We start from the raw sequence: 14,463 nt of genomic DNA, 5'->3' as shown, positions 1-14,463 counted from the left end.
CAGGGTTCTGAACTCGAGCCCAGTGTCAGGCCCGCTGTTCTGTGGGGAGCCTGCTTCTCTGTCTCCCTCTGCCCCTCCCCCCGACTTGTGTGCACACTCTCTCTCTCTGCCTCTCCTCTTGTTCTCTCTCTCAAATAAATAAATAAAATCTTAAAAAAAAAAATAAAGCCAGAGAATTCCCATCTCCTTTCAAGGAACTACCTTGGCTATTCAAAACAAGGCAGGAAAAGTTTCACCAGACAGGCTTCTGCCTGTGTGGAAGGCTCAGTGGGGTTTCAACATTTGAATACTGAGGGTTGTTTGAATCCTCCCAAATGTTGCCAGTCCAGTTCTCAGATCTTCACTGTTCTCCAGACATTTTCCTAAACCTCACAGAAGAGGTGGCTGGGCAGTCTACTGTCCTTCAGCAGCACACAGGCTTCAACTCTGCTTCTGCCTGTTGGCTCCATAAGCCTGTGGCCATAAGCAGTACACCTCCTAGCCTACTTCTGGCTCTTTGAGACTTGAACTCGTAATGTCAAGTCTTGAGTCTGTCATTTTCCTTTCAGAACTCTTCGGTACAGTTTGACCCCACTCCCCCTGCCTTGTTTTCCTCTTGTGCATCATACTGTGGCCGGCCTCTGCCACACGTGGCCATCAGTCTTCAGAAGCATGTCAGTGGTGTCACCACAGGTGATCATTCAGGTAACAGGTTTGCTATAGAAGGGGAGACCACTGGTACCCTGTCCTGTGCTGCAGTCAGGTCCTCACTGCCTGAACTCTTGAATGCTGATCTCTGTTGATCCTTTTAGTCTGCAGAAATTCTCAGTTAATAATGTTTATTGCTAAAGAGATTTCCATTACTATTAAAATCTCATCTTTTAGCTTTTCATAGTGTTCACTATCTAAATTCTAATGAGACCATAATTCATTTTATTCTTGTATTTTCTTTTTTTTTAAAAGATTTTATTTATTTATTTGACAGACAGAGACACAGCGAGAGAGGGAACACAGCAGGGGGGAGTGGGAGAGGGAGAAGCAGGCCTCCCGCCGAGCAGGGAGCCTGATGCGGTGCTCGATCCCAGGACCCCGGGATCATGGCCTGAGCCGAAGGCAGACGCTTAACGACTGAGCCACCCAGGCACCCCTCTTGTATTTTCTACATTGATGAAATTACGGGAGTCATTACTGACTTGTATCAGTTGGTTATGTAGCATAATAATCACCGTAATGCTATGGTCTTTCGAGCCTTCAGTTTGTGCCAAGCATGCTGGCTGTTTTGCCCTTATCGTCTATATTATAGAATAATAGAATAATTAATACTGTAGTCATCATTTATTGAGTGTTTATTATGTACTAAGCACAGTTCTAAAGATTTTTTGTGTCTTTAAACATGAAACTCTCTTTTTACTACAACTCCTTTATATTACTAATAACTCCTAGTCACTGTTCTGGTAACTCCTTTATTGCTACTCATTGAGCAGTAGATACTATACTGTTACTCTGCACTTAAAATCACCTCTTCAAGATGATAAAGTAATGTGTCCAAAATTATACAGTACGTGTTGAATTTGGGATTTGAACGCAGAACTCCAAGTGAAGTCTGTGTTCTTCCCCAAACACCATGTTGCCTGTCCCTGCTAACCCAGGACAGAAGCTGATAAAGCTCCTCGCTCTGTGGGGATGAGTGACAGCAGCTGGGCTAAGAAAGCCTCTCTCCCCGTTTCCATCTGGGGTAGCAACGGCAGAGGGCTTCACTGTGCGTCACAGTTTCTCTCATTAATATCCGTAGTGTGATGCTGTATTCTAATAGGGAAGCAGTGTTGAGGTCAGTAGTTTATACTTTCAGAAGTGAACTGTTGAACATAAAATTCAACTTTATGAAGTTTAAAACTTCAGCTCTGAAAGGCAGAGTATCAGATCAGGTGATGGAGAGTATTCTGATTAGAACAAATAGTCTACAGTTGGCCTAAAAGAATTGTACTTTTTATACGTGACCAACTTTGAAGGAAATGCAGAGGATATTATGGTAGCTTATATTTGCTCTCCTTGCTTCAAATATTTCTCCTTCTTTTCCTTCGGTTTCTGACCTTCTTTCCGTAAATGCGAAGAAAACTGGCACTTATCGAGTCCTGGCACATGTAAAGCAGTGTGCTGGGCAGTATGTACGTGATCTCCTTTGCCAGGCATTTACGGAAAGTTGGTCCTTTTACTCTTCTCAACAGTCCTGTATTAATATACTTAACACCAACTTGATTTTTCAAATTAAGAGTTCATCTATCTAAACAGACACACCTGGTGTCTGGTATGGCTATGATTTGGGTATATCTGACTCAAAACCCCACGTCCTGTCATGCTCTATATGCAGATCTCTTTGTTCTCTAAAAGAAATCAAATGAGTGAAGTAACACAAGTTCACGTCTTAAACGATGAAGTCAGGGGTGCTTGGGCCTCTCTGACCTCTTGGCCTGTGGTGGAATTAAAAGGTGGTGTTGCCAGGAGTTCTAGGGTTCTCCTTCTCATGGGGTTGGTGTTTTAGAGAGGCTAGGAAGGTTTCCCCCCATTTTGGAGATCACTCTAGGTGTAGGTACCTGCTCTTCTTAATCTGTCTGTCTGATTTGAATGTTGGAAACAGAGACTTTTAAAAGATCCAGGTTCTGTCATTTGCCACTATAATGAATGCTAGTTAGGAGAAGATCATGGACCAAAATCATTTGTCTCTTGCTGACTGATCTAGGTTTTTCCCCCTCCTCTTTTTCCCCCCCTGTATTTCATTATGTAGACAAAAAAACTTTAATGTGTATCATAATTATGTAAAATCATGTAATAAAATCGTTCATTTATTCTATTCACTGTTTTATCTTCAGATACAGTGCCTGGCATGTAGAAATGTTTTTTGAATGAATATATGAATGAGCGAATGAACATGGAAATGAATAAATAATATTTACCTACTCGTCCAAATGTATTTGTCGGGTGTCAGCTATATACCAAGCACTTTTCTAGACAAGGCAGGTGAGCACCAGAGAAGACCATCATGGTCTTGTTCTGTTGCCGTCACCTCCAGTGAGGAAAATTAGATAATAGTCAAATAAACAATAGGTATTTTAGGTAATTTGGCGGTGGAAATGCTTTGTGGCAGCATCACAGATACTTGGCGTAACCCATGTAGAGGGAGCTGGGGAGATCAGCCGGTCTGACCAGGGGTCTGAGCAGCGCCTGGAGGGCGTCGGGCTGGGGGGACAGGAGGAGACAAAGCAACCAGAGCACACAGTGTGGCAGAGGGTCTCCCCCTAGGCCAGAGGCAGGGGTTGAGACTTATTCCAGTAGCAGCATGAAGCCTTGAGTGTTTTCATAGAAGGTGGGAATGGCAGGATCAGATGTGTATCTTAATCCTTCATCCTTAGGGCGGTGCTTGCCATTGAGTGAACCTTCTGTGATGGCTGCATGCCGGATCAGCTCTGTGTAGCGTTCCTGTTCCTTTTCTTATAAAGATGCCCTTTTAAGCATGGTTTTTCTTTCTTCAGGAAGAAGAGTTGAGGAAAAGTGGAGAAGCCAAGTACTTTCACCTCAACGATGACCTGCATGTTCTCATTGAAGTCTTTGCTCCACCAGCAGAAGCATATGCCCGGATGGGACACGCACTGGAAGAAATCAAAAAGTTCCTCATTCCTGTTAGTACAATTTTCCTTGATAGTTAATTTGCACTTCAAAGTCCTTCTTTTATTTTAATCCATGGTAATTTTTAGCAGTAAGTATTATTTGCACAGCACTTTGTTAAAAGTGTCCCTGTGCATTGGCATTTTTCTTTCTTTATAAATGAGGCAAGGGCTTTTTAAAGAGATCAGATAGGACTGGTAAGGCTAGCCGGCCAAGAAAGTTGAAGAGCATAATCACTAGTTCAAGTTTTGGGACTCACAAGTCCTAAGCCTTTTTGTGACACTAAAATCACCTACAGATCCATTGTTCTCCAGTATAAACCCATCAGTGCCTTCCATGCAGCAAGCACTGTGGGTGGTGTTGGACCAGCAGCCATAAATAAAAGCAGTCCCTACCCTCGAGGACTATGTAGTGTAGGGGAAGGGAGAAGCGTAAGCCAGTGATTTCAGTATAGCATGGTAAATATAATGACAGACCTAAGCATAAGGAGCACAGAGAAGAAAGGCACTGTGCTGATAGTTACCTGGCTTCTGCCAGGTGTTTTATGCTTTGGCTTTTTGTTTGTTTGTTTTTTGGGGTTTTTTTTTTTAAGATTTTTATTTATTTATTTGAGAGAGAGAGAGATCACAGTGGGAGAGGGAGAAGCAGGCTCCCTGCTGAGCACAGAGCTGATGCGGGACTCGATCCCAGGACCCTGGGATCATGACCTGAGCCGAAGGCATACGCTGCACCGACTGAGCCACCCAGGCGCCTCTTATGCTTTGTTAGTGTAACAATTGCTATTCTGTTTTAACCCTTCCCAGACACTTGGACATTGCTAAGAATGTGGTAATTTAAATAGAATGTGTCCCTACCTCCATTATGAAAGTTAATTTAGGTTTTTTTATATAATTTACATGTACTAGATTTAAAAAAAAAACTGAAACATTGAACACTTTGGCTCTTTAGACAATTTATTTAGAGAAGCTGTCATATCTGCCAGACAGCTGCCTGAGGTAAGACTGTCTTCAGCAATCCCAGGTTGGTCTAGTAGATTGACTTACCTACCGTAGCGTATGTGTCATGACTATATTAGCTGTGAGGAAAACTGTTGAATTTATAGGGAAAGGATATCTTAAGTCATGATTGCCTTGGAAAAGCTGAGACATGGGATTGTATTAAGTCATTTTACTTGGGAGCTGAAAATGGTTCAACTTCCTTAATTCCCTCATGATGATCCCAATATGATGCCAATATGATGATCCATTTATTCACTTATTTTTTTGTTTGTTTGGTTTTTAGAGAGGAGGGAGAGAGAGGAGGGGAAGGAGGTAATCTTAAGCAGGCTCCACACTCAGTGCAGAGCCTGATGCGGGGCTTGATCTCACAACGCTGAGATCATGACCTGAGCTGAAATCAAGAGTCAGAACCTTAACCAACTCTTGCCACCCAGGTGCCCCTACTCATTTAGTTTAGAAACAAAGTTTTTTAGTACTTTCTATGTGATAGATACATGGGAACTAATAAAAGACATTATTTTATCTGACCCTGTGGAGTCTATATAATGGAAGAGACAGATAAGAATCAGATATTCATACAAACAGTTATAAAATTGTTATTCCGACAAGACTAAGGAGAGGTTTAATGTCTTAGTGGTCATTCAGGGTGGACTGGGGAGTGCTGACCTAGCCACGTAGGCTGCCACAGGACCTCCCACCCCATCCCCTTTACACTCCTCCACCAGGACATGGATCTGACTTCTGTCCCCTTGAGTCTGGGCTGACCAGGAGAACTCTTTGCTGAACCGAGGGTCACAAAGATTTTTTGCTGTTTTCTTAATTTTTTATAGTATTAGCTTTGTCATTTTAAGTCTATGATCAATTTTACGTTAATTTTTGTGTATGGTATGAAGTTAGGATCTAGGTTTATCTTTTCCTATGTAGATATCCAGCCAGTTGTCCCAGCACCGTATGTTGAAAAGGTAATCCTTTTCTTATTGAACTGCAACACCATTGTTGAAAATCCACTGAACATAAATGTATGGATTTGTTTCTGCATTCTCGGTTCTGTTCCATTGATTTATATGCCTGTCCTTATGCCAGTGTCATGCTCTTAATTACTTTAGCGTTCTAGCAATTTGGTGTGAAATCCAGGTTGTTGATTCTTTTTTAAAGAAAAAGTTCTGTTTCAAAATTGTTTTGGCTATTCTGGTTCCTATGCATTTCTACATATATTTCAGATTAGCTTGTCAGTTTCTACAAAAAGCCTCCAAGGGTTTTGACAGAGGATTGAATCTGTAGCTCAGTTTGGGGATAATTTCCGTCTTAATAATACCTAGTTTTCTAGTCCATGACTACGAAGTGTCTCTACTTAACAGATATTTTTTTGTTTCTTTCAGCAGTTATATAGTCTTCAGGGTGCCAGTCTTAGACTTCTTTTGTTTAATTTATTTTTAAGCATTGTACACTTTCTGATGCTATTGTGAATGGAACTTTTAAAATTTCATTTTCAGGGTGCCTGGGTGGCTCAGTTGGTTGAGCATCTGACTCTTGGTTTCGGCTCAGGTCATGATAATCAGGATCCTGGGATCGAGCCCCGCACTGGGCTCCGTGCTCATTGGGGAGTCTGCTTGAGATTCTCTCTCCCTCTCCCTCTGCCCTTCCCGTTCATGCTCTTTTTATCTCTCTCTCTCAGATAAATAAATAAATCTTTAAAAAATTTTTCATTTTCAGATGGTTACCAGGATATCGAAGTGCAGATGATTTTTATACACTGACCTTGTATCTTGTGACCGTGTTGGGCCATTATTTCTAGTGTGTTGTTTTGGTTTTTATGGAATCATTAGGATTTTCTACATATAGAATTATGTTATCTGTGAATAAAGTATGTTTTATTTCTTCCTTTCAAATTTTAATGTCTTTATTTTTTTAATTTTATTTTCCCTTATCACACTGACTGGAACTTCGAACGCATTGTTGAGCAGGAGTGGTGAAGATGGAATATCTTTGCTTGTTGCTTTTCATCTTTCACCATTAAGTATGATGTCAGCTGTAAGGTTTTCCTTGCTGCCCTTGACCTTGTGGAAGAAATTCTCTTCTGTTCCTGGGTGTTGAGAGTTTTATCATGAATGAGTATTGGATTTTGCCAGGTTTCTTTTTCTGCCCGTTGAAATGCTCATGTGATTTATCTCCTTTTTTTTGTGAATAATAGTATATTGCATTAGTTGATTTTCAGATGTTAAGCCAGCCTTGCATTCCTAGGTGAAATCCCACTTGGTCATATTACATTTTGCTACACTTGATTTACTCGTAGTTTGTTGAGAATCCTTACATCTATAATCATGAGGGATGTTGGCTTGTAGTACAGTATTTTTATAATCTTTGCATTAACCCTTACATTTACCATTTCTGGTGCCCTTCATTTCTTTCTGTGGATAGAGTTGCCACATGGTGCCACCTCTTTTCAGCCCAAAGGACTTGCTTTAGTCTTTCTTATAACCTTGATCTGCTAGCCCCAAAAATTGTTCTGTTTTTTTTTTTTTTTTTTTTTTCAGAATGTCTTTATTTCCCCTATATTCTAAAAGATAGTTCATGTAATTCCTGGCTGACAGTTTTTTGTTTCAGGTGGTAGAAAGAAGGCCAGTCTGCTGCTTTCTGGCCTTCATTATTTTTGATGAGAGGAGTCCTTAAGGATTTTGTTGTTTTGTGCATGATCTGTTGCTTTTCTCTTGCTGCTGCCACGATTTTGTCTTTCTTTCATTTTCATTAATTTGACTGTGATTGTGTATGCTTATCCTCCTTACTCATTAAGCTTTGTGGATCCATATGTATACATTTTTCTTCAAATGTGGGACGTTTTCAGCTATTGTTTCTTTAATATTTTTTGCCTTTTTCTTTCTCCTCTGCTCGCATCGGTCCTGGATTCCCATGATTCGTATGTTGATACACTTGACGATGTCCCACACGTCTCTGCGGCTCCTTTCTCTTCATCCTTTCTTCTCTGTGTTCCTGACCGGGTAATTTTAATTGGCTTATCTTCAAGTGTGCAGACTCATTCTTTTGCCGTCTCAAATCTGTTCTTGAACTCCTTTGGTTAAATTTCATTGTCGTTGCTGTACTTTCTCTTCTTTTTTTCTTTTTCTCTAAAATCTCCCTCTTCCCCCCCCCCCTCCAACATCTGGGCCTCTCCAAGACAGTTTCTTCCTACTGCTCGCTTGCTTGCTTGCTTGCTTTCTCTTTCTTTCTTTCTTTCTTTCTCTGCGTATGGGTCACATTTCCTTGTTTCTTTGCATGTCTCTTAGCTTTTTTTTTTTTTTTGAAAACTCCACATTTCAGATAACATAGCGCATTTGCATTCTGATTCATTTTAGTCTCCAAGGGTGGTGGTTGTTACAGGTTTTTCTTTTCTTTGTTTCTTTAGTCATTTCGTTGGACTAATCTGCAGAGTCCGTCTACTTCATGATTTACGGCTTTGTTCATTTTTTTCCTTCTCACTTTTATTTTAAGCCTGCCCTGCTGGGCACCTCTTCATGTCAGCATTGCTCAGACATCACCAGTGATTAGTCAGAGGCTGCGCTCACACACCTCTGTTAATAAGGCTTCTGCCCTCTGCTGATGGAATTGTAGGGGAGCACCCATAGACTAGTCAGTTGTCACATCTTCCCTGGCCTTTACTGTACTTGTGACCGAAGCTTAATCCCTGCATCTCCTTTGCACGTGCCCAGAGTCACTGTCAGGGAAGGATGTGTGGGGAGCTGTAAGCTCTCTCCAGTCTTGGCTGTACATGTGCATAGTCTTCCATTCAGCAGAGATGTGCCAGATGTCAAGGCTCTCTGTGGCTGTTAAGTTTCTGGCTAGTCTGCCAGTCTGTTGCTTGCCCCACCCCAAACCTGAATATTAGGATTGCCTGTTCACTGGACTTCTATGTATTTGCTACCTAAATTGTTACTGATATTGACAGTGCTGTTGGGTATGAGGGTTTTTCACACTTTCTTCCAAATTAAGTGAACTTCCTCTTGCAGCAAACTAATGGTTTTCGTGTCTTTCCCCAGCGGAAGAACTGACACAACATCTGAGCTGGGGAGGAGGAATGGCTGTGTCCATCTCCCACTTGTCGTACCTGACATGAATAAATTTACCATGTTTTCAATTTGATATGTAACTTCAGTCAGTTCCCAGAGTTCTGAAATGGTTGTTTTTAACTGTTTAACTGTGTGGTTAGCTTTTATTGTTGCTTTTTATGGAAAGGCTTTGCTCAGCTCCTTGTTTAGCTAAACTACAAGTCCCGTATTCTCTCATTACATTTATTTTTTTACATCTTAGATTATTTTGGACCTCTGACCATATGAGGATGTGTAAAATTTCCCTTCATTCTTTTTAGTGTCTGCATAATATTCCATCATATGCATGTTCTAGAATTTATGTAATCAGTCTTCAAATAATGAACATTTATGTTATTTCTTATAGATTATAATACAGACATTGATCCCAGGATTAATCTTTGACATAATCGTTGGCATATTTGGGCAAATATATCTGCAGAGAACATTCTTGGCAGAGAATCCACTAAATTTCAATGAATTATTTTTAATGATTTCAATAAAATAAAATAAAAATGACTAACTTTTTTTCCCATTCTCTAGGCTAACACATTTAAATATGTTCTAAATTTACTGGATAGTAAAATCCCGTGTATACCTGTGTAATTAGAATTCTGATCACTTTTCCACTCTTCACAGTTGATGACATGCTAGAATTAGTGTGATAATATGCTCACTTTTCTGATAGGAAGTTAAAATGGTAATTTACTAATGACTAGTTTAAAATGTAGAATTATCATTTAGTCTGTGTGCTAGCATATGTCACTTGGTTTCCCTCCTGATTTCAAATCGTCATATTAAAGACCAAGAAAATTGTAACTACAATGATTTTATCTATGGTGCTGACAGAAACCGTCACCTAAAGTTTCAAAAAGTTGCCTAACATCACGAAGTCGGTGAGTCCAGTTGGTTAAATTCAGGCTTAACCCAAGATGTGTTGGCTCAGATTCCATAATTGGTTTCTAACTACATGGTTTGTCTTCTTGAAAATGCAGTTTTACAAAGATAATGTTTAGCTTTCCTTCTAATTTTTTGACACCATTGTAATCACTTTACTTAGAGCAATTTCTTTTTCCTTTTTAAATTTTTAATAGTACTTCTGGATGCTGTGTTCTTTTCCCATGAATCTATTTTTGAACCACATTCAATTTTGTGTCACACCTCCTAGCACTTTTCAATAGGGCAAATATTTAGCATTTATGTAGCACATTTTATTTAGCATGTGCTTTACAAATAATTTATTAATCTTCACACGTTTTTAGTAAAATGGTAAGGAACATATTAATAGGCTTGTTTTAGAGAGGTTGAAGTAATGATAGATTCAAATGACTCTTGAGTTCGTAATACCCTAAATAAGTTAGAGAAAGAACCTCTATCTGCAGGAAAACCTAGACTCCTCGTCCTTTGCCTCTCCCACTAAATCATAGCAGGTTGACTTTGTCTTCGTTTCCCTCTCCTTCCCCCTCCTCTGCAAGTTTTTGCATATTATGGTTTCAGCTTCCTCTTGACTTCCTTTTCGACTGGTGTTCGTGCTACTTTTCCTATTCCACAGTGCCTTCTGTATAGGTTTCAAGTCATTTTTTACACTCTGCTTTTGAAAACTAAGGAAGAGATAGCAGATTTTTTTTTTTATAAATGTACTAAGTCTATTTCATATTTTAAACTCTAAATAATTTAGGAAACTGTTGCCCCTGAGTCTTTTATTCACACTCAGAAAGTTTGTTTCTTCTATCATAAGAGCCTCCCTTCCTCGCTCAAGCGGCTGTCCCTCCTGTTCCTCTTTGTAGAGTCACGCAGCTGGAAAACCCGCCTGCCCACACTCCCTCTTCCTTCCCCTGAGATGGATTCCGGCTCCACCCTTCCCCAAATCACCGTTGCTGAAGTCAGTATTGGCTTTACTGTTGAATCCCATGGGATGAGTACCTGGCTGCTTGACAGAATGTGAATGCAGCACTGACTTGCTGTGGCTTTCACACTACCACGACCTCCGTGTCCTTCTCAGGCGTTTGTCTCCCCTTTTCCGTCTCCCCCACGCGGCTCTTCTTCTGTTACTCTACGTTGATGTCCAGAACCCTTCTCTTGCTCCAAGAACATGCCCCAAGCAATCCTGCCTATTGCCGACATTTGTATACAGATGAGTTCCTGCTAGAGAACCACCTTCAAGCTCAATAATTCTCTAGAAGGACCCGCAGGACTCAGAAAATCGGTTAAACACTGTGATTATGGATCATTTCAACAAAAGAATACAGATCAAAATCAGCAAGAAAAGGAGCACAAGGCAAAGACCAGGCAAAGTCTGGGCTAGGCTTCCAGGTGTCCCTTCCCAGGAGAATTACACAAGGATGCATTTACTTCTTCCAGCAATGATGTGTGACAACACACGGGAGGGGTTGCTAACCAGTAAGGCTCCCCTGCACCACAGTGTGCACGGTTTTTATTGGGGACCAGTCACGTATGCATACAGCACCCCTGCACCTGACCTCAGCTACTCCCAGTCCACCACCACCACCCCGCTTCCTGAGCCAAAACAAAGGTTCCCCACTAATCCCATTGCTAGGGCAGACTTAACCTGGCCACAGTGGGGCAGCATGGGCTCAAGCCTACGCATACAGAAACTCTTAGCGCAGGCAGCCTCCTCCGTGGGCTTAGAGGTTATCTTCTGGGGGCTGGCCACTCGCCCGCCTTGATGACGGGCCCTGCTCGGTGCTGTGTAGGGCCTGAGTAACCCTTCCTTGTCCACTTCTGTGTGCATATCTTTAACTTCTAAATTTCCAGTTTTTATGTCTGATTGCTATGGGACATCTCAATATGTCATAGGCCATTGCATATTCAGCCTGTACCAAACTGATTACAACATGGTACCACTGTTATTTATCCTTCTTATTTTCCAGATGCCCACTGACATTCTTGACTTTGCTGATATACCTCCCCCCTCTAGGATATTACCATTTCTGATAAAATTAAACATAAATAACACCAAATCTACCTTTCCTCATCCTCCCTGCCACTTCCCTACTCCAGGTTGTCTTTACCATGTACTAGAATTAGGAGTTTCCATCTGGAATTTCTGCCTCTAGTGTGCTTTTTTCCATTTAATATCTTTATGGAAATATAAATCACATAGCATAAAATTCACTCCTATAAAGTATACAATTCAGTGACTTTTCGTGTATTCATAGAGTTTCACAGCTGTCAAAATAACCTAAGACCATTTTTATTACCCCCCAAGTAAACCTCGTCATGAACAGTGGCTTCCCATTCTTCTTCCTTCCTAGTCAACCACTAATTTACTTTTTTGCTTTTTACACAGCCTTTATGGAGATATAACTCACATACCCTACAATTCACCCATTTAAGGCATACGGTTCACTGGGTGATTGTGCATTCACAGTTATGCAGCCATCAACACAATCTGTTTTTAGGTCTTCATCATCCCTCAGAGCAGCCCCATACCTGTGGGCAAGCACTCCCCATTCCAGTCCCCTACTGTCCCACTTCTCTGTCTCATGCCACCAGTAATCTGTCTCTATGGATTTGCCTGTTTTTGACATTTTATGTAAAACGGAACAGTATGTGTAGTCTTTTGTCCTACCTTCTTTCACTTAGCATACTGTTTTCAAGGTTCATTCAAGCTGCTTTTCATTGCTGGATGATATTTGATTGTATGGATATGCCATGTTTTATTTGTCCATTTTTTATTAGTTGAAGCCTTTGGTTGGGGTTATTTCTATTTTTTTATAATATTTCTGTTATTTTTTTGGCTATTATCAAGAATGCTGCTGTGAACATTCATGTACAGATTTTTAGGTGCATGTATGTTCTCACTTTCTTGGGTATGGCCTAGGAATGCAATTATTAGGTCACGTGGTAGCACTGTGCTTAACATTTTTGAGGCAGTGCTAAGTGGTTTTCCCAAGTGGCTGGACCAGTTTTCATTGCCTCCAGCAAAGGTGTAAGGCTTCCATTATCTTCAGTGTTCTCCTTGTTATTATAGTACCACTTGCTAAAGAGACTGTTTGAATATCAATGTATAGAAACTTATGTCTAGGCTCCCAATTCTATTTCATTGATCTTTATGTCTACCCTTTAAGCCAGCACTACACAGTCTTTGTTACTATGGCTTTGTAGTAAGTTTTGAAGTGGGAATATATTAGTCTTCCAACTTTGTTCTTTTTTCTTAAAATTGTTCTGGATATACGAGGTCCCTTGGATTTTCATATAAATTTTAGCAAAGAAGGGTGCCTGGGTGACTCAGTTGGTTAAGCGACTGCCTTTGGCTCAGGTCATGATCCTGGAGTCCTGGGATCGAGTCCCACATCGGGCTCCCGGCTCGGCGGAGAGCCTGCTTCTCCCTCTGACCCTATCCCCTTTCATGCTGTTTCTCTCTCTCTCTCTCTCTCTCTCTCTCTCAAATAAATAAATAAATAAATAAATAAATAAATAAATAAATAAATAAAATCTTTAAAAAAAAAATTAGCAAAGAAGCCAGCTGGGATTTTGATGGGGATTTCCTTGACTCTGTAGATCAATCTGGGAGGTGGGAGAGCAGGGCAGGGATATTGTCATCATAACAGTATTAGGTCCTCCTATCCATGAATATTGGGTATCTTTCCATTTACTTAGGTTTTAAAAAATTTCTTCCAACAGTATTTTGTAGTTTTCAGCGTACAAATCTTGCTCTTATTTTAATTTATTCCTAAGTATGCTGTTCTTTATGATACTGCTGTAGTGCAGTTCTTTTTTTTTTTAAGATTTTTTTATTTATTTGACAGAGAGAGACACAGCGAGAGAGAGAACACAAGCAGGGAGAGTGAGAGAGGGAGAAACAGGCCTCCCACGGAGCAGGGAGCCTGATGCGGGGCTCGATCCCAGGACCCTGGGATCATGACCTGAGCCGAAGGCAGACGCCTAACGACTGAGCCACCCAGGCGCCCCTGTAGTGCATTTATTTTCTTAATTTTATTTTTGTATTGTTCATTATTATTGTAAAGAAATAAATTGATTTTGGTATATTGATCTCATTATATCCTGCTACCTTGTGTAATCTGATTATTTAATAATGTTTTTGTGGATTCTTTGTGATTTTCTATATACAGGATTATGCCATCTATGAATAAAGGTTGTTTTAGTTCTTCCCTTCCAATCTGAATACCATTTATTTCTTTTTCTTACATTATTGTCCTGACTAGAACCTCAAGTATGATGTTGGTTAGAAGGGGTGAGAGTAGACATCCTTGTCCTGTTCCTTATTTTAGGATGATTCTTTTACTTTTTTACTATTAAATATGTTGACTATGGGTTTTCCTAGTTGTTGAGTGTTTCCATCATTAAAGTACTGGATTCTTCTCTCAAATGGTTTGTTTTTTCTGTATTAAAATGACCATTTTTTTGTTCTTTATTCTATTATTATGGTATTACATAAATTGTTTCTTTATGTTAAACCAACCTAGCAATTCTGGTATAAGTTTTACTTGGCTCTTGTGTATATTTCCCCCTTTTATTTTGTTTATGCTGTTGGATTTGGCTTCCTAATTTTCTTCGAGAGCCTTTGTATCTTAAATTCATAAAGATATTCGTCTATAGGTTTCTTTTCTTGTAATGTCTTTGTCTGTTGTGGTACCCACACAGTTCTGGCTTTATAGAAACAGTGAGGAAGTACTCCTTCCTCTTTCATTTTTCTGGAAGTTTGTGAAGGATTAGCATTAGTTCTTAATTATTTGTAGAATTCACCATTAGAGTCTTGTGGG

The 14,463-nt window shown here is 40.2% G+C and overlaps 1 protein-coding gene across 8 annotated transcripts in view; it reads left to right on the top strand.

The window, feature by feature from the left end:
- Positions 1–14,463, top strand: part of KHDRBS3 (KH RNA binding domain containing, signal transduction associated 3) — a 192,569-nt gene that overhangs the window by 94,069 nt on the left and 84,037 nt on the right. For all 8 annotated transcript variants that reach the window (XR_010410495.1, XR_010410496.1, XM_054512435.2 and 5 more), the window contains one exon: positions 3,507–3,653. Coding sequence is in view for 6 of the 8 variants with exons in the window: in XM_054512435.2 (XP_054368410.1) it covers positions 3,507–3,653 (147 nt within the window). In the remaining 2 variants the exon portion in view is untranslated. The remainder of the gene's footprint in view (positions 1–3,506; positions 3,654–14,463) is intronic.

Source organism: Mirounga angustirostris, unplaced genomic scaffold, assembly GCF_029215605.1.
Source record: "Mirounga angustirostris isolate CCGP_5_RB_7025 unplaced genomic scaffold, mMirAng1.0.hap1 SCAF_4, whole genome shotgun sequence".
In the NCBI taxonomy this organism is placed as follows: domain Eukaryota; kingdom Metazoa; phylum Chordata; class Mammalia; order Carnivora; family Phocidae; genus Mirounga; species Mirounga angustirostris.
The sequence above is the reverse complement of the archived record's forward strand: the minus strand, read 5'-3'. Positions and strand labels throughout refer to the sequence as shown.